Source organism: Bos indicus, chromosome 15, assembly GCF_029378745.1.
Source record: "Bos indicus isolate NIAB-ARS_2022 breed Sahiwal x Tharparkar chromosome 15, NIAB-ARS_B.indTharparkar_mat_pri_1.0, whole genome shotgun sequence".
In the NCBI taxonomy this organism is placed as follows: Eukaryota; Metazoa; Chordata; class Mammalia; order Artiodactyla; family Bovidae; genus Bos; species Bos indicus.
In genome coordinates this window covers 64,830,888-64,857,961 of record NC_091774.1, presented here as the reverse complement: position 1 = coordinate 64,857,961, position 27,074 = coordinate 64,830,888, and the positions used below count along the sequence as shown (strand labels likewise).

The 27,074-nt window shown below is 45.1% G+C and overlaps 1 protein-coding gene and 1 long non-coding RNA gene across 2 annotated transcripts; one reads left to right on the top strand and one right to left on the bottom strand.

The window, feature by feature from the left end:
• Window positions 1–1,836: 1,836 nt before the first annotated feature.
• Window positions 1,837–4,658, bottom strand: LOC139187353 (uncharacterized). The gene is made up of 2 exons (XR_011570904.1): window positions 2,969–4,658; window positions 1,837–2,050 (listed from the first exon to the last, which is right to left on the bottom strand). It is a non-coding gene; the product is annotated as an uncharacterized lncRNA (long non-coding RNA).
• Window positions 2,735–27,074, top strand: CD59 (CD59 molecule (CD59 blood group)). Its single transcript, XM_019975439.2, has 4 exons — window positions 2,735–2,840; window positions 15,646–15,727; window positions 19,701–19,799; window positions 26,043–27,074. The coding sequence occupies exons 2-4, from the start codon at window positions 15,664–15,666 to the stop codon at window positions 26,243–26,245; spliced, it is 366 nt and encodes a 121-aa protein (XP_019830998.1). The 5' UTR covers window positions 2,735–2,840; window positions 15,646–15,663; the 3' UTR covers window positions 26,246–27,074.

Below are 27,074 nucleotides of genomic sequence, written 5' to 3'. Positions count from 1 at the left end.
GACGAACTAAAGAGCCTTTTGATGAAGGTCAAAGAAGAGAGTGAAAAAGCTGGCTTACAACTCAACATTCAAAAAACTAATCATGGCATCTGGTCCCGTCACTTCATGGCAAATAGAAGGGGAAACAATGGAAACAGTGACAGACTTTTCTTTTCTTGGGCTCCAAAATCACCGTGGACAGTGACTGCAGCTATGAAATTAAAAGCTGCTTGCTCCTTGGAAGAAAAGCTATGACCAACCTAGACAGCATATTAAAAAGCAGAGAAATTACTTTGTTGACAAAGGTCCGTCTAGTCAAAGCTATGGTTTTTCCAGTGTATGGATGTGAGAACTGGACAATAAAAAAGGCTGAATGCCAAAGAACTGATGCTTTTGAACTGTAGTGCTGGAGAAGACTCTTGAGTGTCCCTTGGACAGCAAGGAGATCAAACTAATCAATCTTGAAATCAACCCTGAATATTCACTGGAAGGACTGATACTACTTTGACCACCTGATGAAAAGAGCAGACTCATTGGAAAAGACTGATGCTGGGAAAGATTGAAGGCAGGAGGAGAAGGGGATGACAGAGGATGAGATGGTTGGATGTCATCACCGACTCAATGGACATGAGTTTGAGCAAACTCTGGGAGATGGTTAAGGACAGGGAAGCCTGATATGCTGTAGTCCATGGGGTCGCAAAGAATCAGACACGACGACTGAACAAAATAAGATAATCTACAGGCTTGAATTAGGGCAGTAGCAGTGGGAGGGGAGTGGAGAGAGGATGAAATCGAAGTATCTAAATGATAAAATAGGCAGGAGTTGGTGACTGCATGTGTGGGAGTAGAAGAAACTGAACTTGTTTCCAGGTATAGGACTTCATGAAAAAAAAAATTGCAGGAAAAGCAGTGGAACATTGGAGAAGAGTTAAGATTTGAACACATTTTGAGTTCAGATGTCTGTGGGACATATAGATGAAGATGTCCAGTAATTAGATATGAATATGAAGATCCAAGGAGTGATGGAGAAAAAAGATTTGCAAGTTGACTTGTAAACATATATACAATCAACCCTCAGTATCTGCAAGAGATTGGTTCCAGAACCTCCACAGATACCAAAATCAGTGGATGCTCAAGTCCCTTATAAAAAGTGAAAGTGAAGTTGCTCAGTTTTATCCAACTCTTTTCGACCCCATCCTTAGCCTACCAGGGTCCCCCGTCCATGGGATTTTCTAGGCAAGAGTACTGGAGTGGGTTGCCATTTCCTTCTCTCCCTTACAAAAAATGATGTATTTATAATACAGTCATCCCTTGACAACTGCAGTTTCAGTAGCTGAACCCACTGATGCCAAACCTGTGGATATGGAGGGCCAACTGTACAAAGAGGGTGCACTGTAGTCTCCCAGGGAAAACATACAGCCATGGTTCTTAGGCCAACACTGGCAACACCACATTAGAGCAGGTAATGGAAGAGAGCTTATAGGATGCACAGAAAATGAATGTGAAAGAGCTCTGTAAACAAACTATCATAGGAAATACACATACTAGCTGATTTAAGCACACTGTAATATCAGGGCTTCCCTGGTAGCTAAGTCAGTGAAGAATCTGCCTGCAGTGCAGAAAACCCAGGTTTGATCCCTGGGTCAGGAAGATCCCCTGGAGAAGGAAATGGCAACCCACTCTAGTGTTCTTGCCTGGAAAATCCCCATGGACAGAGGAACCTAGTGGGGTCGCAGTCCATGGGGTCGCGAGAGTCAGACACGACTTAGTGACTACACCACCACCACCACTGTAATATCAAAGTAAATCCTGATTTGAGACTCCAGTTTGTATAGAGAAAAAGGCACCACCACAAGATTAAGGCACCACCACATGAAATTCATTCCATGACACCCCAAAGCCATCAGAGGATCATGGTAGAAGGTACATGTCATGATGAGTTATCATACAATTTCCCCTCCTTGAACTTCATCTCAGCAGAGGTCAATCTCTTGGAAAAAGAATGTACTTCTGGCCTGCTTTCCCAGCTCTCCTTTGCAGGGCTCTCATTAAGCCGGTTCTGGAGCGGATGCTGACAAAGTGATAAATGGAAACTTCATATTATTATCTTCACATAAAAATAACATTCTAAATGGTGATACTGGTCCCAGACTGGCTAATACATGCTCTTAAGATCACAAAAGGGAATCCCCCTGGGAGCCAGTGGTTAGGACTCTATGCTTTCACTGCCAGGAGTCCAGTTCCATCTCTTGTTCCGTAACTAAGATTCCACAAGCTGTGTGGTGGACCAAGCCCTGCGCAGCTCTCCGTCCCCCGCCCCTCCGTCCCCGCAAAAAAAATCCACAAAAATTTCATCTCACTTCCAAACAAGACACAAGGCACCAGATGTGGCTATGGCTGAAGGGTCTTTGTGGGCTACCAGAGCCCGAGAGCCGAGAGCAGCCTGGCCAATGGGAGTTTGGCATGGGCACGCAAACATTTTGAAAAACATTTTTATATTTTTTTGTAAACAAAAGAAAATTCCTAAGTCCTGGAGTTTTTTTTTTTTTTAATAACAAATCGAAAGGAGGAAGGGCATCATAAACTTTACGTTTTCAGCTTTTTAACATAAAGAACTTCACCTAATCCTGGTCATGAGTCTTTCTGCACCGTGGCCTGGACCTCGCGCTTGCGCTCAGCGGTGTGACCTTGGCCTGGCCACTGCGGCGCGCAGAGCTCGGCGGCGGGCGGGGCTCGGCGGGGAGGGGGCGGGGCCGGCGGGCGAGGGCGGGGCTCGCCTCCCTCCCAGCCCAGGCGATAAAGAGGGGCTGGGCTGTCGTCGTAGGTTCAGTGGCGCTGAAGCGGAGGCGTGGGGCTTTTAGGTAAGGTTGGAGTGTCGGGAGGCTCGCGGAGCCGCACTCCCAGCCCGGCCCTGAGACACTTGAGCCGCTGCTCTAGCAACTGGGCCGCGGGACTGAGGGGTTTGGAGGGTCAGAGCTGGCGCGCTTACCCCGCGCCGGCCTCCGCGCTGGGGGACGGCGAGCTGCGGCGCCTTTACCTCTGCCCGCGTCCTTCCCTCCGCCCGCGTCCCGCAGCATCCCGGCGCCGGGGGTTCCCGGCGCGCCTTTAAGCTTCCCAGCTTCTTTTGTTTGCAACGAGAAGGGAGCTGACGCATTCCCTGTTCCGCGCGGCCTCGCCACCCACCCACCCTGTATTCCGCCGCCACCCGCCCCGGGAATACCTTCCGAACCTCGATTCTGAAAAGAAGCTCTTGCAATTTAGGCAAATCAGATCGCACCTTGAAAGGAGGTTATAACCACATCCCTGAGTGTCTGGAAATTCTTCTCTTACCCTGGAGGTCTGAATTTTGAATTTTAAAAAGCAAGGTGGGGTCGTAACTTAGACATTTCAAGTACGATGTTGGTTTTCTTGGGCCGGCCTGGGCCTCACCCTTCTTGGAGTCTGACGGCTGACTTTTAAGGAGACGTTAAGTAGTGATTTTCTCCATGGATCCTGGAAATGTACCAAGTAACGTTGTATTTCTCCTCTGACGCATGTGAGTTCTCCCCTTTAGCCCGCTACCCACACGAAGAAGAGATGGGATTGGTTACTCACCCTGGCAGTAGTTGGGTGACTTCTTTGAAATTGCAGAGTGGCCTGTTGGCACCTTGTGAAGACTGTGGGGCAGGAGGCTTCCTCCGGTTTTGCTTTTGACCAGTGCTTTCCTTTTTTTCCTTCTTGTAATGCCTTATGTCCACTTTGAAAGTGCCTCTTGCTGTGGCCAGCTGATTCTTTTAAAAATCCTCTTCTTGGCCAACTTTTAAAAGATACCAGGGGGCCCCAGCGGAGACCTGCCTACCACTCTCAACTGCAGTAACTCTGTGTTGTGTTTAGTTGCTCAGTCGTGTCCGACTCTGCGACCCCATGGACTGCAGCCCTCCAGGCTCCTCTGTCCATGGAATTCTCCATGCAAGAATACAGGAGTGGGTTGCCATTTCCTACTCCAGGGGATCTTCTGACCCAAGGATCGAGCCCGAGTCTCTTAGGTCTCCTGCATTGGCAGGTGGATTCTTTACCAGTAGCGCCACCAGGGTGTAGTAAGAACTAAATGAGATAATTTGTAGCACCTGATAAGTGGAGAACAAATGTGGCTGTTAATAGTTCATATCCCCATGTTCCTGGCTGAGGGTAGCTTATTCCCAGTTCTCCAGGGAAGGCACGCACAGTTCAGAATGTTGATCAAAGGAATTGCCTGACTGTGGACCAAATGTATGAAACTATGGCTTCTGTGTTTTCAAACAGGGAACTGTAAGGAAAACACCCCACTATGCTGAGTAGCTTGTAAAATAAAATCCAAATAAAAATGGATATTAGAGTGAGGCAAGCAGGTGTCTAGTGGAATTCAGCTTTGAGAGCTGCAGGTACAAGTTCTTGAAAAGAAATGCCTTAAAAATTCTGGGCCAACCAGACTGCCGTAAACAAAACCTAGCCCAGAGGTGTTGAGGCTTTCCAAAACAGGATGTGTTATTACTTATGCCCCATATTTTTTGTGAAATACCTTCATAGCTGGCTCTTACATGTACTACCTTAAAGGGCAGGGCTGTTAGGCGGCCCTCTAATGAGGGCCCTCTTTAAAGAACTAGAGATTTGTTCCTGGAACAAATCACAGGACTGGCCCTTCCTTTTGAGGAAGCAGCAAATTTGTGGGTTTAGAGAGTTCTGAGATGATTGTCTCCGGCAGTGGGAGCTCAAGAGTAGCTGGGAGGGGCTGTTCATTATGATGGTGGCTTTCTGTCTGTCTCTACTTGCTGATGTAATTACTTCTCTGAGCTGAGTGATCTCTGTGTAGGTGACTCAGCTTGCCTGGCTGTATGTGTCCGAGGTGATAAAGAGGCAAAGCCCCAAGCCCCCAACACTACTAGCCTCCAGGTAGTGTTACTTTGAGCTACTTGTGAGCTACTGTGCTGTGTTCAGATGTGTCTGACTCTTGACTTCCTCACAGACTTCAAACCACCAGGCTCCTCTGTCCATGGATTTTTCCAGCCCAGAACCCTGGAGCGGGTTGTCATTTTCTGCCTCAGGGGATCTTCCCACCCCAGGGATTGAACCCACATCTCTTGCGTCGCCCACATTGGCCAAGTGGATTCTTTACCACTACGTCACCACCGGCCCTTGATAAATAGAAGCAAGATCCACGCAGTGTGGCTTTGCAACTAACCTGTTGCCTTGGGACAGGTACTTTCATCTCCCAGGGCCTCCATTAATTTCCGTAAAATAGGAACATTGGGTTTGATTTTTTAAAGTACCTTTAGCCTTAAAGATCATCAGCCTCCAAGGCTCCAGGCTCCTAGGAACACTAAGTGTGCCCCTGGGAGTCTGTGAATCTTGTGGCAGTATTGCCCTCATATAGTCTCTTCTCTGGTGGCCTCTGTTCAACCAATTTATTTCAGAAGCTGAATTCACAAGACGTTTCCCCGCCAGAGAGTTTAACTGTGGTTAAGAAGTCAGGCCTGGGTTTAAACGCAGTTATGCCACGTACCAGTTCTGAGGTTGGTGTATTCATTTTCTATTACTGTGGAAACAAACTGCCACAAAGCTGGTGGCTTAACACAACACAAATGTATTAGTCTTACAATTCCATCTGTCAGAAGTCTGACCTGGGCCTCCCTGGGTTCAAGTCAAGGTGTCAGCAGGGCTGGGTTCCTTTCTGAGGGCACTGTGTGAGAGAAGCTGTCCCCTTGATCATTCAGGCTGTTGGCATGTCACAGTCCTTGTGATTGGTGGACTGAGGTGCCACTTCCTGGCTGAGAGTCGGCTGAGGACCATTCTTCACTTCTGGAGGTCACATGTATGCCTCAGCTGTGACCCCTGTGCTCTGTCCTCAAAATCCCCATGGGTAGGCAAAGTCCTTCTCACTCTTTCTTCAGTTGTCTGTGTAGTCTCTGAATAGAAATACTAATTCCTGGGCACCCCCCAAGACCTCCAGAATCAGAACTTCTTGGGGCAAGGCCCAGCAATCTGTTTTAACAGCCCTCCAGATGAGTCTGATGCCCACTGAAGCTAGAGAACCAGGACTGGTACCCTATTTTATTTTCTACCTAGTCTCTAGTGTTAGTTGGTATCCACCTCCACTAGACTGTAAGGTTCTTGAGATGGGGCTTTACCTGGTTTAGCAATCACTGCACCCCAGTGTCTAGCTGCTCAGCTTACATGGGCTCATAAATGGTCACTGTGGAGATGACTGGGGGGTAAGTGTCAGGACCGAACTTACTTTGTAGAGTAAATATACCCACAATGAATTCCTTAAGTTTGTTGGGTCATTGGCGGGTTAAATGTTTTATGTTCAAATTTATTTGGATTGTTTAAATAGGTAGATAAATATTTGAGGGTGCTGGCTGGGGTTTTTGGATGGACAGCTGCGTGTCTTTGTTTTCCTCTGTAAAATAATGGAATATAGGCTTGTACTGTCCATAAACTGGCTACCCAAAACATCTTTAGGAACTCGGTTAGGGATGCCTGTATTTGTAAATCGCCTTGCTACTGTTAGCTTCCCTTGACATCTCAGGTGGATGGAAATGAATAAATCATGATTGGGTTGGTTTTTATTGTAGAATGAGAAGCTCTAGTTTTAACCCTTTGCTGCTTTCTGCTGGCATCTTTTCTGCAACATCTCTGATCAGTGTTCTTTTCATGTGAACATTTCTAAGTGATGGGGAGTTTTTCATATTTCACCAAGGAAATTGATTTCCATCTGTGCTGACACTTTGTTGAGTGCCTGGCACATGGCAGGGAGGGAGGAGGAAGTGGGGTGATAGCGAGCAGTTTCTCTTAGGAAGCCCAGAATGCCTCCCAATTGATCCTAATGCTGTCTTTGGAAATTACATGGAATAACCTGTCCCTCTCTTCCTTGGTGGCCCTTACCGTGTTTGAAGATGCTTACTGTCTCTGACCATACTTTTCCAAACAGAACAGCCCTGATTTCTCCCACCCATTTCTCCTGGCTTTTACAGCTGTTTATTTTGATGTCCTGATAAACTGGAAGAAATTAAGAAATCTGGCACCTAATTGTAAAAATATTATTTCCAGGCGAGGTCTGAGGCCAGCACGGAGTAACCCCAGGATTGTGTGTGCATTTATCTGCTTGTTCCTTTAAGTGCCATTAACATTTTAGCCCATATTGAGCTTTAAAACCCTCAAGTCTTAGATTTCATTATTCTATAAAAGCAATATCACGTCACGAATTAGAAACTGAAGTAAAGGAGTTGACTGCTTTAAGGTTATATAAATTGACAGCAAAGTGGGATTAGAATATGGGTCTCTCTTTCAGAACTACTAGAAAATCCTGAAAGCCTCATTTTTCACCCCCCCAAATATAGGGTGTGACTAAAATAACTATTTTTATTCCTAGGAGACCGTATATATAGGAAATACTTTTTACTTCAATGTAGCAAATTTTGAAAGCTGTTATGTATTTTTAATAATCAGGTAGAATGTTAGAAAAATAAAAATTTAAGCTGCAAGTTAAATGACACAGAAGTACATTAAAATATTTTCTTTGTTGAGAGCTCTTTCTGAAAAATATTCATTGTTAAGAAAACATATTTAAGTATAAATAAGCTGCTCATAATTCTGCCGTGCTGTTCATCACATGTACCAAAATGTTTGGAAAAGTTGATGTCCCAAGCTTTTTTTTAAAGGTGTGTGTATGTATGTGTGTATTTTAAAGAAAAAGTAATAAAATTATAGCTAAACTGGCTTTTTTTTTTCTTAATACCTTGTGAATAGCCTTTCATGTCTATTACTTTTCATGGCTGTATAGTTCCCCACCATGGAATTGGACCATAATTTACTCATCATCTTGTTGGACATGTGTGTTACCAAATTCTTACTGTTTGAAACAATGCTTATATATCCTTGACTGTTACTTATTCTTCTAGTGAAAAGCCTATTTGACTTGTCCCTGAAGCAATTCCCTTTTAGAGTCAACTTCAGAGCCACCCAGAAAAATGTCCACATTTCCTAAGATCGGCACCAAATGTGTTCTACCACTGCAAAATGGTGTCTTCCAGTAAGCTCACCCATCCTATCCTGTGGACCCTTTTCAGAATGACTTTAGGTTCTTTCTAATAATTAAATCCATTGCTTAAATGAGTCTTAAAATGTTGAGAAAGGCATGATGAGGTCTTCTGCATGCTTCTTGCATCTAAGTGTTTGGTTGGGTGTGTTGGAAAAGTCACGGTAGCTCTGTTGGTTCACCTACCATATGATCTACACTTACTAGGGGGAAGATTTTTAAGCCTTGAGGTTCAGTTCTCTTTCTTAATGCTGAAACAGATTTGCCAGAAGATAGGTGACTGCTGCTGCTGCTGCTAAGTCGCTTCAGTCGTGTCCGACTCTGTGCGACCCCATAGACAGCAGCCCACCAGGCTCCCCATCCCTGGGATCTCCAGGCAAGAACACGAGTGGGTTGCCATTTCCTTCTCCAATGCATGAAAGTGAAAAGTGAAACTGAAGTCGCTCAGTCGTGTCCGACTCTTAGCGACCCCATGGACTGCAGCCCACCAGGCTCCTCCGTCCATGGGATTTTCCAGGCAAGAGTACTGGAGTGGGGTGCCATAGAATATTTGGGGAAGTATGGCAAAGAGTAGAGGATCAGGAAAAGAAATAAGAAATCATAAATAATCCTGCTTAGTGTTAACTATTGTCAGCATTTTAGGGGCATTTATAAAATAGCTTTAAGACCATCAGCTATTTTGTCTTTTCTGGTGGCTCAGTGGTAAAGAATCCACCTGCAGTACAGGAGATGCAGGTTCAATTCCCAGAAGGAAATGGCAACCCACTCCAGTATTCTTGCCTGGGAAATCCCATGGACAGAGATGCCTGGCAGGCTAGAGTCCATAGGGTCGCAAAAAAGACAGACAGGACTTAGCTACTAAACAACAACAATGAAGACCTGGACTTCTGATTCAAATACTGTTGCAGGAAGGCGGACCCCTTCCAGGGCCCAAAACTGGGCTCTTGTCTAACACTCGGAAATGAATTGTCCAAGGAGACACATGTGCTGACAAAGCAAGAGATTTTATTGGGAAAGGGCACCCGGGTGGAGAGCATTAGGGTAAGGGAACCCAGGAGAACAGCTCTGCCACTGGCTCGCAATGTCGGGTGATGGGATTAGTTTCCGGGTAGTCTTTGGCCAGTCACTCTAATTCAGAGTCTTTCCTGGTGGTGCACGCTCAGCCAAGATGGATGCTAGCGAGAGGGATTCCCGGAAGTGGATGGACACTCGGTGTCTCCTTTCGACCTTTCCGGAACTCTTCGGGTTGGTGGTGGCTTATTAGTTCCGTATTCCTTATCAGAATCTCCTGCCGTAAAACAACTCATGCAAGTGGTTACTATGGTGCCTGGCTAGGGTGGGCGATTTCAATCAGTGTGCTTCCCCTAACAATACTACAATGTTAGCATCTGCACACTGACCACTTCCTTTCTCTGCCGTCTTTGCCCTCTTGCATCCAAGTCATGGAAACATCCACTGTGACTCCCAGCCAGTCCTGTGGACTTAAAGCTCAATCTTGTTGACAGTCCCCATCCAACCCATATGGTTGCGGGCTGCCTTAGGCTTGGGGCCTGCGATCTCCTCTGCTCATCCAAGCCCAGAGTGTTTGTCCAGCTTTCTGACCTGATGCTACCTTCTGTCTACCCTCTCCACTCTTCTCAGCCCAATGCCCCTTCCCTGCCCAGCTTCTTTTTCTGGGAACCTCATGACTTCCCATGACTCTGTGCCCTCTGTGACGGCCCACACTCTGTCTGTGTCTGCAGAGTGTGCTTCTCTCAGAATCTGAATAAATCTACTTCTTACCTATCACTTTGTCTCTCACTGAATTCTTTCTGCAATGAGACATCAAGAACTTGAGCTTTGTTAGGTCCTGAAACCACATACCATGGGTTTTGGCTGGGTTTGAGTCCCAGCACATGAGTTCAAGTCCCAATCTGTGGTAAATGGATTCACAACCACACCCAGACTTCCTGCCCTAAGTCAAACAGGCATGTCCACACCTCCTGGCCTCTCCTTCGGCCAGGCACCATGCTGTGCAGTGTGTGTGCTTATCCCCGTGTGTCCTGGATGCAGAGGGGAGGCCTAGAGGTTGAGTAACACACAGCAAGAAGTGGCAGAGCCAGAAATATCCAAGGCTTTGTTCACCGGTCAATGAGAAAGCCTGACCCTGAACCAGTTCACTGTGCAGTTTCTGCTGCTCTTCTTAAGAGATAAGCCTTTCTTCAGTTCAGTTCAGTTCAGTTCATGTCCGACTCTTTTCCAGCCCTTTCATCAAGGGTGGGTTCTCTGCACCACACCCTGTTTATTTGTTTTGATGGTGCTATTCATGCCAAGGACCATTTGGAAGGAAGTCTCCTAGAGGTTGTGACCTCCTCCCTCCTCCTCTGGTGGGGCTGCCTGAGGAAGCAGCTATTGCAGAACTTTTAGGAAGAGTCTGACACTCCCTGCCTCCCTCTTGGGAACCTCTGATGGATGCCTTTCTCTCCTGTTCTCTTGCAGCACTTGTTCCCAGCCCCAGGCTTGTGTGAGTGTGTTAAGTTATCCTTTCTACCCAAACGCCCTTGCGTGTAAGGAACCAGGCTGGGAGCTGGGGTGTGCTGGGCCTGGGTCACTGACTGAGGTCCAGGGATAGGGGAACACTTATCATTTGTTCACTTGACTCATCTGGCTCCAGGCAGAAAGCATTGCAGGGGCGTTGGGTGCCAGCCAGAGGGGCTGGGACCTCTTCCTGATTTGTTAAGGAGAAGGCAATGGCACCCCACTCCAGTACTCTTGCTTGGAAAATCCCATGGATGGAGGAGCCTGTTAGGCTGCAATCCATGGGGTCGCTAAGAGTTGGACACGACTGAGCCACTTCACTTTCACTTTTCACTTTCATGCATTGGAGAAGGAAATGGCAACCCACTCCAGTGTTCTTGCCTGGAGAATCCCAAGGACGGGGGAGCCTGGTAGGCTGCTGTCTATGGGGTCGCAGAGAGTCGGACACGACTGAAGTGACTTAGCATAGCATAGCATAGCACATAGAGAGCCTGGTCTGTTAGGGTGCCTCCCATCTCTCAGGTTCAGGGAACAAGAGGGGAACTCCCTGGAGAGGCCAGGAGGTATGGACATGCCTGTATGACTTAGGGCAGAAAGTCTGGGTGTGGTTGTGAATCCGTTTACCACAGATTGGGACTTGAACTCATGTGCTGGGACTCAAACCCAGCCAAAACCCATGGTACATGGTTTCAGGACCTAACGAAGCTCAGGTTCTTGATGTCTTATTGCAGAAAGAATTCAGTGAGACAAAATGATAGGTAAGAAGTAGATTTATTCAGATTCTGAGAGAAACACACTCTGCAGACACAATGTGGGCTATCGCAGAGGGTGAGTGTTCCCCGAAATTTGGGGTGGTTAGTTTTTATAGGCTGAGTAATTTCATATGCTAATGAGTGGGAGGATTATTCCAACCATTTTGGGGACGGGGTGGAGATTTCCAGGATTTGGGCCACTGCCCACTCCCTGATCTTTGAACAGTGCCTTGTAAATGTTATGAACCTCCTTCCATAGTTCTTCAGGCACTCTATCAGATCTAATCCCTTGAATCTATTTCTCACTTCCACTGTATAAACGTAAGGGATTTGATTTAGGTCATACCAGAGTGCTCTGGTGTTTTTCCCTACTTTCTTCAATTTAAGTCTGAATTTGGCAATAAGGAGTTCATGATCTGAGCCACAGTCGGCTCCCGGTCTTGTTTATGCTGACTGTATAGAGCTTCTCCATCATTGGCTGCAAAGAATATAATCAATCTGATTTTGGTATTGACCATCTGGTGATGTTCATGTGTAGAGCTTCTCTTGTGTTGTTGGAAGAGGGTGTTTGCTATGACCAATGCATTCTCTTGGCAAAACTCTATTAGCCTTTGACCTGCTTCCTTTTGTACTCCAAGGCCAAATTTGTCTGTTAGTCCAGGTATCTCTTGACTTTGTTCGTTTGCATTCCAGTCCTCTATAATGAAAAGGATATCTTTTTAGGGTGTTAATTTTAGAAGGTCTTGTAGGTCTTCATAGAACCATTCTACTTTAGCTTCTTCAGCATCACTGGTCAGGGCATAGAGTCGGATTACTGTGATCTTGAATGGTTTGCCTTGAAAACAAACAGAGATCATTCTGTCATTTTTGAGACTGCATCCAAGTACTACATTTTGAACTCTTTTGTTGACTATGATGGCTACTCCATTTCTTCTAAGGGATTCTTGCCCATAGTAGTAGATAATGGTCATCTGAGTTAAATTCACCCATTCCAGTCCATTTTAGTTCCTTGATTCCTAAAATGTCAATGTTCACTCTTGCCATCTCCTGTTTGACCACTTCAAAATTGCCAATATACCCTGGATCATTGAAAAGGCAAGAGAGTTCCAGAAAAACATTTATTTCTGCTTCACTGACTATGCCAAAGCCTTTGTGTGGATCACAATAAACTTTGAAAAATTCTGAAAGAGATGGGAATACCAGACCACCTGACCTGCCTCTTGAGAAACCTATATGCAGGTCAGGAAGCAACAGTTAGAACTGGACATGGAACAACAGACTGGTTCCAAATAGGAAAAGGAGTACGTCAAGGCTGTATATTATCACCCTGCTTATTTAACTTATATGCAGAGCACATCATGAGAAATGCTGGGCTGGTTGAAGCACAAGCTGGAATCAAGATTGCCGAGAGAAATATCAATAACTTCAGATATGCAGATGACACCACTCTTATGGCAGAAGGTGAAGAAGAACCAAAGAGCCTGTTGATGAAAGTGAAAGAGGAGAGTGAAGAAGTTGGCTTAAAGCTCAACATTCAGAAAACGAAGATCATGGCATCCAGTCCCATTACTCCGTGACAAATAGATGGGGAAACAGTGTCAGACTTTATTTTGGGGGGCTCCAAAATCACTGCAGGTGGTGACTGCAGCCATGAAATTAAAAGACGCTTACTCCTTGGAAGGAAAGTTATGACCAACCTAGATAGCATATTCAAAAGCAGAGATATTACTTTGCCAACAAAGGTCCGTCTAGTCAAGGCTATGGTTTTTCCAGTGGTCATGTATGGATGTGAGAGTTGGACTGTGAAGAAAGATGAGTGCCGAAGAATTGATGCTTTTGAACTGTGGTGTTGGAGAAGACTCTTGAGAGTCCCTTGTGTTAGGAGAAGCACACTGATTGAAACCACCCACCCTGGCCAGGCACCACAGTAACCATTTGCATGAGTTGTTTTACGACAGGAGGTCCTGGTAAGGAACAGGGAACTAGTAAGCCTCCACCAACCAGAAGAGTTCGGGAAAGGTCAAAAGGAGAGACCACCTGTCCAACCACCTCCCAGAATCCTCTCTGGCATCCATCTTGGCTGAACAAGGCATGTACCACCAGGAAGGACTCTGAGTCAGAATGATTGGCTAAGGACAACCCGGGAACTGATTCCATCACCATAAAACCCGAGACTGCAAGCCATGTGACAGAGCAGTTCTCCTGGGCGCCCTTTCCCAATAAAATCTCTTGCTCTGTCAGCACATGTGTTTCCTCGGACAGTTCATTTCCGAGTGTTAGACAAGAGCCCAGTTTTGGGCCCTGGAAGGGGTCTCCTTTCCTACCACACTTGGACTGCAAGGAGATCCAACCAGTCCATCCTAAAGGAAATCAGTCCAGAATATTCATTGGAAGGACTGATGCTGAAGCTGAAAATTCAGTACTTTGGCCACCTGATGCGAAGAACTGACTCATTTGAAAAGACCCTGATGCTGGGACAGATTGAAGGCAGGAGGAGGAGACGACAGAGGATGAGATGGTTGGATGGCATCACCAACTTGATGGACATGAGCTTGAGTAAGCTCTGGGAGTTGGTGATGGACAGGGAAGCCTGGTGTGCTGCAGTCCATGGGGTCGCAAAGAGTTGGACACGACTGAGCGACTGAACTGAGCTGGCACTGACATGGCACCTCGGGGTGTGTTGTTTCACTTGCTGGTTGAGGATCGAGGTCTAGTCTTGTCTGCCATCTTGGTCCCATTTGATTCTAATCAGTTTATGTTGTGTCCTTGGGCTATGTCATTCTTTCAAAAGTTGTGCCCTGCCCCTTTCTCTCCTGTTACAGTAGTGGTGGTGGTGGGGGGCGGGTGTGTGTGTGTGTGTGTGTGTGTGTGTGTGTGTGTGCAGAGTGAGGCAGGAAGTGGCAATAGCCACCACTTTCCTGTGACTGTGTCAAGCACATAGTTATCTGGTTTTATCTTACATCTCCCCATGTGGGGAAGAACCCACGTACAGATGAGACAATGAGGCTCGGTAGCTGTGGGAGAGCTGGGCTTTAGTATGTCCGGGTCTGAGCTTATGACCACTAGCCTTGGGCAGCCTTAGATCCTCCCTGCACTGGGGTGTTGGGCAGCTGCCCCCCGGGGAGGGTCAGCCTGGTGGGAGTGGGCATATAGGCTATGGTAGGTTTTGAAGACCCCAGAGGGAAATGAGGGTGATTCAGCCTTAAAGAAAGGCCAGGCCCAGTTAGATTTTCTTCCTGCTTCCCCATTCATCAGAATATGACCTTTCTGTCTCCTGGGCGTGAGCTTCCTCAATATCATCTTCTTTAGGCAACACCCTTCCTGGTCCCATCCTTCCCACCACCCACCTCCAACTCAGAGGAGGGCTGGGTGGGGTGGGGTGGGGCAGGGCTCACCCACCAAGAACCCTATCTGTTTGCCAGACAGAGGTCCTGGCCTGTGGGGCTTAGGAGAGTAGAATGTGGAGCCACCCTGGTTTGGGGCAGAAATCACCTCCCTGTTGCTCAGGGAAGTCGGGATGGGGTCGGGAGACTTCTTAGATCTGTTGCTTATGGTTGGGACTTGGGCTAAGTTAAAAACCGCCCTGTGGCTTGGCTTCCTTCTCAAGTGAAAGGAGGATTTGAGGCATTTCAACCCTCCCCTCTTCTCCCCTGATGCTCACTGCCACACCTCTAAGCATTAACGGAATAGGGACCAGACAGCAGAGTTACCTGGAACCTGCCCTTACTTTTCAGAGTAAAGGAGGAGGTGTCCCCATCACACTTAGCAAGGTGGGGAGCCAGAGCTTCAGTGCACTAAGCCTTTGCCCCATGTTCTGCCACTGAATGCCTGCTGGTGTCCCCCAGAGTCACCCCTTTGGTGTGATGCACTTAGTGGCATGGCCTGGAAAAGTGATGCTTGCTGGGCTCAGCTCAGCCAGCAGCTGGAGGTGGGGCCTGCAGAGCTCGAATTGCAGGCGCTGCCTTGGGTATTCTGTACATTTTACCATTGGAGTCAGTGCCCCTGATGGAGGAGACAGTGCTGTCCCACTGCTCAGTCATGAACACTGAGGCTCAGAGGGACTGAGTTCCTGCAAAGGTGCACGGCTACTGTGGGTGAGGGCTGGGGTGGGCCCTGTGTGCTATGTCTCCCTGCAGCCACCTCTCCCACCAGGCCTGACAGCATTTCTTCAGCAAGCTGAGGTCTTCGACTGCGGAGGGGCCGAGGACTGCCCCCACAAAGAACACACTTGGTTCAGGGCCCCTGGCACTGAGGTTCCCTGTTTTCTCCGTCTGGTCTCTACTTCCTGTGTTTCCGGCAATCACCTGTTGGTTTGTGACAATGCTTTGTGTTCCTTCCTCCCAGGTTCTGTAGCTGGTCGCAATGGCAAGCAAAGGAGGGTACATCGTGCTTGGGCTCCTGTTCCTGGCTGTCCTCTGCCAACTCGGTGAGTGGTCCAGAGGGACTTGGATCTGGGTCATGTAGGTTGCTTCCACCCTAACTTTTTCTTAGGCTTCAGGATGACCAAGCTGGTGCCACAGACCCGGGCCAGGCTTCGGTTCTTTCGCCATCAGTGTTACAGGTCCAGGGTGATATGACTGCTCCTTCCTATGTTACAGCCCTGCCCTCGGCGAAGCCCCTTCCTGAGTTACAGTTCATCCTGGGTGACAGAGCTGCTTTTGTGGGGAAGAGATTACACACAGCCTCTTAAGTTTCACCCCTCGCACTGCCAGCAGCCAGGGCTGCCGACCCAGAGTGCTGAGCTCAGCGGCCACCCCGGGCGCTCCCATGTGACACTGCTGTGGCCGAGGGTACTGTGGTTATAGCAGCAGTAGCTGCTGCCCACAGCATTCATGAGCCAATCACTGTTCTCAGCATCTTAACACTATCTACTTATTTAATCCTCATATCCATCCTATGGAGCAGGGGCTGTTTATTGCCACTTTCCAGATGACAAGACTGAGGCCTAAAGAAATGGTTTATAAAATATCGCACTGAAGCGCTGCAGGCACAGTTCAAACCCAAATAAGCCTTTCATCAAAGTGTCTGCACCTATTTCCTTCGCCAGCCTACCCCTTCCCCCCTCCTGGAGATACTCATTACCTCTAACAGTAGGAACACCTGTGTTTACTTTGCTTCATTATAAAAATCAGAGGTCATTTTCTGCCTCTGTCATGTTACAACAAAAAAATTATTACTATTTTTTTTTTTTTTTTTTTGAGGAGCAGGGATAGGAGACGGAAAAGAAAGTAGCCGTGTAGTGAACAGTACAGAGTCATCTGTGTGTTGGAGCATGTCAGAGCTTACAGCGTTAGCAGCTTCCATACGGTGAACACTTACTATGTACCAGACCCTATCTCATTTAATCCTTAGCCATCCCCTGAGGGCTCAGTGCTGTTAGGCCCGTTTTACAGTTGAGGAAACTGAAGCAAAGAAGTTAGCCCAAGGTCACGTTGGAGCAGAAGTCATGACCTCCCCGCCCTCCTCCCCACTGTTGATCTTAGCCAAGGTGGTGCGTAATATAGTCACTGTGTTACAACATACATTATTGTCACAGTTCTACCCAGTGAATTTTCTGTAATAAGAATAGCTTGGGGGACCTCCCTGGTGGTCCAGTGGTTAAGACTTCGCCTTCCAATACAGGCGGTGTAGATTCAATCCCTGTTGGGAAGTTAAGATTCCACTTGCCTCATAGCCAAAAAACCAAAGCATAAAACAGCAGCAGTATTGTAACGGATTCAATAAAGACTTTAAAAATGATCCACATCAAAAAAGTCTTAAAAGAATAACCTGGTCACACCCTCTTTCCAACAGTCTACATTTGTTTATGGAGCTTGGGTTTGGTGCCATTAGCCATTCTGTGACAGGTCTTGGGGGCACTTAGGTCCTTCCCGAGGGAGTTGGAGTGTGAAGAATATCCACTTCACCCTGGTTAAGTGGCTGGAATATCAAACAACCATCCTCTGACTTATTGCTTGCCCCTGGCCTGGTTTTCTCCATGATTATGGTTGGTTTCTTCTCTTTTTCACTCAGGATGGTTAGAAGAACATCATGGTAAATAAACCAAGCATGGGCTTCAGAACTGACCGTGTAGGTGTAAGTCCCAGCTCTCCTCTTAAGGGCTGTCTGCCTTTTGACAAGTTAGTTAACATCTTAGTTTAATGGGGATGGCAGTCCTTAAGCCTGCCTCTTAACAGCAGTTCTCTGAAGACTGAAAGTTTAAATATTTGAACACAGTGTTAGCTGTGAATATTTCTGCCTCACAGAAGTTCCAAAGGTGAGCTCTCTTTCCTCTGTCCGAAGGTTTGTCAAGAAGCCAAATGAACTCTGGCTGTAGCCAGGAGAAACTGTACTCCCATGGGCAGCCTTTCCAAATGGCCCTCTCAGATAGCCAGGCAAGAGTATCCTCTCCCTCTAAACTCTTTCCTCTTACCAGGTGGACACACTTCTGGAGCAAGGAAAGATTGTTGAAAATTGGCATCTTTGTCCCTTCTCACGGTGACTCCCCTCTCACGCAGGCGTGGCAAGCACTGAGCCTGGCAGAGAAGAGGCAGAGGGGGCCAGCAGAGCCCGGCCCCGGACCCAGGGGCTGGCGTCATCTCTGCTGCATGCAGTGCTCTGAGTGTTCTTGATGGGGTCACTCCTCCTCTCCAGACATCTGTCTTATCATTTGCAAACAAAATGGAGGAGGAGGGGGTTTGGGGGGCTGATATTTCAAAGTTTAACCTGGAACCTTCACAAATCAGAGGGTCCTCTGCTAGTTGGGATTTCACACCTGTGAAGACAGACATGGTCATTTAAGATGTTTATAGAGAGCTTCACTCCTGACTAGGAGAAGGCAATGGCACCCCACTCCAGTACACTTGCCTGGAAAATCCCATGGATGGAGGAGCCTGGTGGGCTGCAGTCCATGGGGTCGCTAGGAGTCGGACACGACTGAGCCACTTCGATTTCACTTTTCACTTTCGTGCATTGGAGAAGGAAATGGCAACCCACTCCAGTGTTCTTGCCTGGAGAATCCCAGGGACGGGGGAGCCTGGTGTGCTGCCATCTCTGGGGTCACACAGAGTCAGACACGACTGAAGTGACTTAGCATAGCATAGCATCACTCCTGACTGTGCTCAGAAAGTGAGGAGCCACTTTCTTCTGGCCTTCTGAAAATTCTTCTCCCTGGTGATAAACCCAGGCTACAGCCTTAGGACTAAAAGTCAGCTCTGGGGTGCTAAAACCCACATTTTGGTCTTGGTTTCACCATGCCATTCTTCTATGACACTTTACATATTTCATCTTTGAAAATGTCTTCTCATACATATGGGTACTGCCAAATACTGATTACATGGCAAATGTGGAATATGACTCATCTTTGTCCTGTCACAAAGGGACATAAAACAAAGGGAAAATAATTCAGTGAAACTTGAAGTGTAGCCACCAAAGAGGAATCCTAAGACCGGAATGGGAGTGGTAGTCATTTTTCAAATTGGGGAACCAGAGGCATTTGCTTCTGATACGAACCAGCCCTTATGTTCAGTGTCGCTATGCAATGCCTGCTCACCCCTGTGAGTTTAAGATACACGGCTGCTGCCTGTCCCTTGGCTGTGTTTGCTTTGGTGATGGGCTAGTCCCTCAGCAGAGAACAGCCACACTGAGGATGCCTTATCCCGGAGGCCATCAGACTTGTTCTGTAGAGGGCCAGGTAGTAAATATTTTAGGCTTTGCAGGCCAAGAGACAAAAACCAAGGGTATTTTGTAGGCTTTTGTATAAATAAGAGAGAAAACAAGTTTCTGTAAGTTTTTAATTGATTCAAAAATTAATAATTGAGTACAATTTTTTATGATACAGCCCTACTAATAAAAGTGGAATTCTTTCTGGGAGAATAACATTTTGCTTACTCTGATTCAAAAATTAGTGTTCCCTATCAAATGAGTTGCGAATGTTCATGTGTTGATACTGATTTGTAATAGATTTAACGTATTTCATCTTGGAACATGTCTTTTCACACAGATCAGATCAGATAGGTACTACCAAATACCGATGATCAGTCCATGAGAATGGGATGTCAGAGCATAATTGTTCTTCAGAAGTTTTTATGGAATTCTGTTTATCCTTTTGATGGGTTCCTTTCAACCTGTTATTAACATTGCAGATTAATCACTTTTGGTTGAAAGTAGGAGAAAGCTTCTCAGTTGCACAATTAAATGGGTTTTGAAACCTGGACATTACCTTTGCACATACCACAGAGTCCGGTAAAACCACTGCTGGAACTGTAGTCTGAACTTCAAAAAATGTGTCTGCTGCAGGTTTGTGTGGGAAGGCATCCCACTGTGGGTTGCTGACCTCTGACCCGCACTACTGGAGATGGTGGGCTTGCTTCTGCACTGCTTATCTACCAGGTCCTGACGGTCATTCTTCCTGGTTCTAGGTCACAGCCTGCAGTGCTACAGCTGTATTAACCAAGTTAACTGCACTTCAATCGTCAATTGTTCACATAATCAAGATGCTTGTCTCTTCGTTAAGGCTGGTAAGAGCCTCCCCCTCCCCTCTCTGCCCGAGTGTAATGGGTTGAAGAGAGCCTGGGGAAAAATCCGTGCCACCTTCTTTTTTGTTAGACTTGTATTCAATAAGTAATAGCTACCATTTAATAGCACCAGTTGCATATGACACTAAACATTTTCCATTTGTTTTTGTTTTGTTTTTCCATTTTTTTTTTTTTAATTTAATGCTTTCCATCTACCACTTGGGTTAATGTTTTATTCCCATTTGGTAAACAAGGAGACTGAGATTCAGATTAAGCAACATGCTAAGGTCAAGGAAACCAGCTCAGGATTTGAACATGGAAATCCATCCAATTCCAACACTTGTTCTCATAACACCTACACTGGCTGCCTCCTAAACTTTTGAGAGCCTGCCGTGTGCTAGAGCCTGAGCTAGGAGCTCGAGATACAAAGATGAAGAAAGGAGACAATGAAAATTGTGAGAGGCTTGTGTAGCTGTCACAGATGTCTTTATTTACTTATACTCGTGTATCATTCTGGGGGGAATTTAATATATGCAGAGTCCTAAGGGGACTCAAGCTGAGCTCAGTAGACAAATAGAAGTAGGAGGACTAAGCAGGGAAGGGTGTTCCAAAGAAAGGCAAAGCAGGTACCGAGGCTCAGTGGCCTCAGAGAGCAAGGCACTCACGGGCTTGGGATGGGGAATGGCCTGCGTTGACAAGTTCTGTCAAATCTGCATTTTGCAAATTGGTTAGACTATGGAATTGCCTCCTCCATAAATCCTATTGAAGCAGAATTTAGGAAATGGTAGGCAGAGGCAAGAAACCAACCACATCATACCCTCTACTCTCGCTGGGTGTGGTTCTGGATTGAATTGACATGTAGAAAAGATACTGTGAAGTGAGGAGCGGCTGTTTCAGGGTCTGCTTAGTGAGTGTACAAGGTAAACCCCCCAACTTCCATCTCTTAAGAGATAAAAATAAAAACACCCTTCAAGTTCGTTCACTCACACTCTCTATGCAGATTCTTCCCAGCATCCTTCAAAGAATGCTGAGCACATCAGGTAAACTCAGAAAAGTTTTGGAAGACCCACAAGCTCAGAAAAACCTGATAGAAAGAAGGGGGAGATTCATTCCCCCAAAAAGGAAAAATCCGTGAGTAAGTCAGGATGAATTAGAATTCTCCTGTGTAAATAATAGGAGTATCTCTTGATTTTGGTACTAGTTCCTGGAATGCAGCTCTAATTCCAAGGCTTGCTTGTGAGGTCCTTGTTTCTTTAGGGAGCCAGTTCCTCTGCCTCACCTGGAAGACCATGTTGATTCATAGCTAATGTAGAAAGCACAGTGAGGCCCCCAGAGAGAACAGCCATTCACTCCACAAATATTTGAGCACCAGTTATCTGCAAACACAGAGACCTACTTCTTAACCCTGATCATCTGTCTCTTAGACCCCCACAACAAAAAGTATAATTTCCCAATGAGATAATAAAGGCAGTATTATGTGTAGAGTAAGTATTAGATTAGCAGTTAGAAGCTTTGAGCTCAGATCTCTGTCCTGCCAGCAGTAAGTTCTTCCTGCCTGTGTTTTTTTATTGACGAAATGGGTATGTTGGATGGTAGAGGTGGAGAGAAGGGATGAGGGAAGTAGAGTGAAATTGAAATCTTTTTTCCAGCTCTCTAATCCTATTGTTTCCTACCTAAATGGTTAACCTTTCATTTTAATTGTTTTCCAACATTATTGAAGTATAATTGACAAATAAAAACTGTATATATTTAAAGTATGAAATGATTACCACAATCTAATTAATACATTCACCCCCTCCCATTATTACCTTTTTGTGTATGATGAGAACACTTAAGATCTATTCTCTTAAGCAAGTTTTGAATAGACAATCTAGTATTATTAACTCCCTGGTAAAGAATCCGCCTGCAATGCAGGAGACCCCAGTTTGATTCCTGGGTCGGGAAGGTCCCCTGGAGAAGGAATGGGCTACCCACTTTAGTATTCATGGGCTTCCCTGGTGGCTCAGATGGTAAAGAGTCTGCCTGCAATATGGGAGACCTGGGTTCAGTCCCTGGGTTGTGAAGATCCCTTGGAGGAGGGCATGGCAACCCACTCCTGTATTCTTGCCTGGAGAATCCCATGGGCAGAGGAGCCTGGCGGGCTACAGTCCATGGGTCGCAAAGAGTGGGACAAGACTGAGCAGCTAAGCACATTATTAACTATAGTCACCATGCTGTACATTAGATCCCCAGAATTTACTCATCTTCTAATGAACTGTTACACTTTTAAAAACAGTTAATGTAAACAGTGAGGCACGTCTGTTAGAAGCGCCAGGATGTAAATCACCGACCACACCAGATACCAGTGAGGGCATGGAGCTCCCAGAGCTCTCATTCACTGCTGCTGGGAATGTAAATTGGTACAGACCATTTGGCAGTTCCTTAAAAAACGAAACGTACCCTCACCATAGATTCAACAATTGCATTCCTTGACTTCATTACCCAAATGAGTTAAAAACTTAGGTCCATACAAAAACCTGCACATGGATGTTTACAGCAGCTTTATTCGTAATTGCCCAAACTTGGTGAATGGATAAGTAAATGGTGGTATGTCCAGAGAATGGACTAAAAAGAAATGAGGTATCAATCCATGACAAGACATGAAGCAAACTGCATATTTCTGACTGAAAGAAGTCACTTTGGGAAGGCTAAGTACAGTTATCATTCCAACGACATATTTCAGAAAAGGCAAACTAAGGAGATCATAAAAAGGACAGTGACTGCCAGGGGTTAAGTGGGGAGGAGAGAGGATAAATAGGTGGAGCACAGGATTTTTAGGGCAACCAGTATACTATAGTGATGGATACATGTCGTATGTTTTGTCAAACCCCAGAGAATGTACAACACCCAGAGTGAACCTAAATGTAATTTATGGACTTTGGGTGATCATGATGACATCAGTTGCAACAAATGGAGGTGTTGGAGATGTTAATAGTGAGGGAGGTTGTTTAGGGTTGTGGCTGGGGGTATTGGGGCTATATAGGAACTCTGCTCAATTTTGCTGTGAATCTAAAACTCTAAAATACAATTTTTTTTAAGGATGATGTGAATCTTAAGTAATAATTTTCTTCTTCTCATGAACATATGTCCCAAAATTTCAGCTAGACATGTGGTAGCAGCAGTTCTTGAAATATAGATACTCAGACCTTACAGTTAGGCAGATACTAACAGAGCATCTAAATCCCCCTCCAGCTCTGACATCAGCTTGGGAGACACAGAGTGCATATTGTCATAAACATGAGTCAAAGGCCAAGCGTACATTAGAAATTATTTAACCACATTTCACCCTCAGACTGTGAAATGGGAATACTTATCTCCCAAGGTCAGTAGGGCAGTTAGAGGAGAAATGTATATGATAGTGCTATGCAGATGCCGTCTAGAAGAGAGACAGATAGGTATTAATTCAGCCACTGTTTACTGGCATCCTGGCTAGGTCCTGGAAGTATAAACCATGTACTTGGAGTCTGGCAGAGCCTCTGATGACAGTGTCAAGCAGTCATTGCTGAAATGGCCTTTCAGATAAGGGACATACTTAAGGGTCCCTAAGGCAATTGGGGGCTATTGCTTGGTAAAAGCAGACTTGAACCAAATCTTCAAAAAAGGGTAGAGAGGCTGTGCTCAGAGAGAGAACTTCAACATTCCAATGACTGATGTAATCCACTTTTACTCGGGTCATTCTGATAGTGGCTTTGGTGAGAAGCTCTCTCTTGTAAGGTTATTATGCAGATAAGATCATTCAAGTAAAATGCTTGGCTCACTGCAGGACAGGTAGTACGTGATTAATCGGTAGCAGTTATTAATAAATGACTAATTTATTAATAATTATGACAAAATTAATCTGCCCTCCTCAAGCTGTTAGGCTTCCCAGATTAGCATTCTGGTGGCTTTAATGCCTTCCTGGTTCCAGTGTCTGATTATTATTATGTAAGGCAGTAACTTGTCCTATTCAACAGTATTTTTAGCACAGTGTTAGAAGCAGCCTCTTAAATGCTTATGATCCAAATAAGCAGAGTCACTGGAACACTTGTTCTGGCCTCCACTTGACCAAACTTCATTAAAATCCAGGCCAGCACCTCATCTCTGAAGGGGAGTACAGAACAGTTATGCTGCAGTTATTAACTTAGGGGTTTTTGCTCTGAGCTGTGAGTGCAGTTGGATAAATTACTTACAAGGCTTACGTAAAAAAAATAGGCATCTGTATTTTTTATCTTTCCAACGCAGAAGAAAAGAAAATGATACCAAGGCAAGCACCAGCCTTCTATTGATATATCTGTGTGTCCCTAGCATCTAGCACATAATGTAACTTTTGAAGAGGAAAATCTAACATAATTCTTCTCTCTCAACACTTTTTTTTCTTCACTTAACATAGTTTATTTAATTACATATGCCACTAGAAGATACTTGGCATATATACTTTTGGCCTTTATTTTCCTTTGTTGTGCAAAAATTAGCACCACAACTGCATATTCTTTTGGAAAGTTTTTCCTGTGTTACTGAATAGTCTAATGATTTTTAAAGGAAGTTAAAATATTTTGGAAATAAATTCATCCAGTGACTTTATTTTAAATCTCAATCCACATATAACAAATAGATAAATGGAAGATAGTAGTCTGTGAAGGTAACACTGTTAAATTCCTTGGGAATCCTTCCAGAGAAAATTAATGTATTTAGCCCCACACATATGCTTTATAGAAGTGGACCACATTCTACATATTGCTCTGCATCTAGGCTTTTTTCTCTTGAGATGTGATTCACATATCTCAGTTCCAAAGTTCATTTTAAAGTATATAAGTCAGTGGTCTTTAGTATATTCACAAGTCTGTATGACTGTCACCACTATCTAATTTCACAACACTGTTGTGGTCCCAAAAGGAAGCCCCATACCTATTAGCAGTCACTGTCCATTTCTCCTCCCCACACACCCTGGCAGCTACTAGTCTACTTTCTAGCTCCATGGATTTGCTTGTTCTGGATATTAACTGAAACATAAAATGTGGTCCTCTGCGACTGGCTCCTATCACTGAGCATGAGGTTCTTAAGATTCGCCCATGTTATTGGATATATCACAGTACCTTATTCCTTTTTATGGCCAAATAATATTCCATGAGGTGGATATACCACATTTTGTTTATCCGTTCATCAGTTAATGGACATCTGGGTTTGTTTCCACCTTTTAGCTGTTTTGAATAATGCTGCTATGAACATTGGTCTATAAGCTTTTGTGTGAACATAGTTTTCAGTTCTCTTGGGTGATGTATTTACCTAGAAGTAGAATTACTAGGTCATATGGAAACTATTTTTAACCTTTTGAGGAAATACTAGACTTTTCCGAGATATCTGCACCATTTTACCTTTCCACAAGCAATATATGAGGGTTCTAATATTCCATGACACAAATTATTTTCCAATTTCTTGATTACAGCCACCCTAGTTGATATGAATTGATATTCATTGTGGTTTTGATTTGTATTTTCTTAATGACTAATGATATTGAGCGTCTTTTCATGCACTTATTGGTCATTTGTATATCTTTGAAGTATCTATATCCTTTGCCCATTTTTTAATTGGGTTGTCTTTTTATTATTCAGTTGTATTTCATTCTTCTCGGATGTGTGATTTGTAAACATTTTCTTCCTTTTGTGGGTTTTGTCTTTTTAATTTTTTAAAGTGTTCTTTAACTATTTGAAGCACTAAAGTTTTTAATTTTGATGAAGTCCAATTTATCTATTTTTTCTGCTTTTTTTTTTTTTTTAAAGAAACTAAAACTCCCCATGTCAACACACAGTCCTATGACATACCTTATCTGCATGGAGCTTTGTTGTGTGGAACCGCTACCATAATTTATTCAGATGCTTTTTTTTATTAACAGACTGTCTTTTAGTTTCTTGCTGCTACAGATAGTAGTGCAGTGACCATTCTTGAGCATGTATCTTAACCCTTTTTCATTCAGAGAGTAAATCCTAGAAGTGGGATTGCCAAATCAGGCATGCATTTAAAAATCTTGGTAAATCTTGAACATTAGTATGATCACCTGTTGCCTGCTATGCACACACCACTGTACTGGCTCTGCTGAGACTCTGGTTTCATGGAGAAGTTCCATTCAGAGCTGGATCCTGCATCTTTTTAGCCAGATATGAGAATTCAAAGACAGGTATAGAGCTTTACCTGCTTGATTGCTTACCCTTGTATGCATGTGTTTCCCCACAGTGCCGCTAAAATTTTACCACCAGTGTTGGAAGTACGAAGAATGCAGTTTTGAGTTCATTGCAAAAGCCTTAGGGGAGAAGGAGCTCCACTATGACTGCTGCCAGAAGAACCTGTGTAACAAAAGTGGCGGGAGGAGCGTATCCGAGAAGATGCTGCTGCTGCTCACCCTGCTGCTGGAGGCAGTCTGCCACTTTTATCGCTAAATCTATGCCAGGAGGGCTTCTCCTGAATATCCTGTTTCTATCTATTCCTTCCTTTGTGTGATGCTGTGTTCCAAAGGCTTTTTATTTTCCAACTGGATCCTGTTTAGTCTTTCCCTGTTGGGAGAGACTAAAACTAGCTTGAGCAACTTGAATAATAGAGGAACTCAGAAAGACTCTGAAGACCAGTCCTCTTGGCAGAGAAGACCTGTTTGAGTTGAAAAAAGTTAAGAGTGAACCGCGTGTAATTTGAGTGAGATGACATGGTTCTTACTCTGCACTTTGTGGGGTCAGCTTTGCAGGGACAGCTTGAGGAGCTGCTCTGCAATCCTCAGACGTTTCCCTCTGGTTCCTGGGATGTAATTAGTGTGATCAGTACTTTTTTGGGGTAGCTGGGGCAGGGGGCTCCTTTTCAGCAGTCTCTCTCACAAGGAATGCTTTATGCTCGCCTTTCATGGCCCCTGTATTGCCAGGGAGGCATGATGCATCTTTCATATGTGGGCTGTCAGTGAGGGACAATGAAATTCTTAAAGAAGAGTAGTGGGAATGACTTGTATTATCAGTTGCCTGGGAAGGAGGTAAGCTTTCCAGATGGCAGGGCATGGAAACACAAGGTTTGTCTTCGAAGAGGTACCAGTGGCTCAAATCTGTTTTCCTCTGTCTCTCAAATTTTGTATTGGCTTTGTTGTCTTTTGCTAGAAAAACTCAGTAGCATAAATGAACAGTGTGTTAAAACTATCCCTTCCACTCCCTACCTTTTCTGTTGACATGGTAGGCTGTCTTGGCTTTGTCACACACAGTTAAAAACTAAACATTTGAATATTCCATGTTA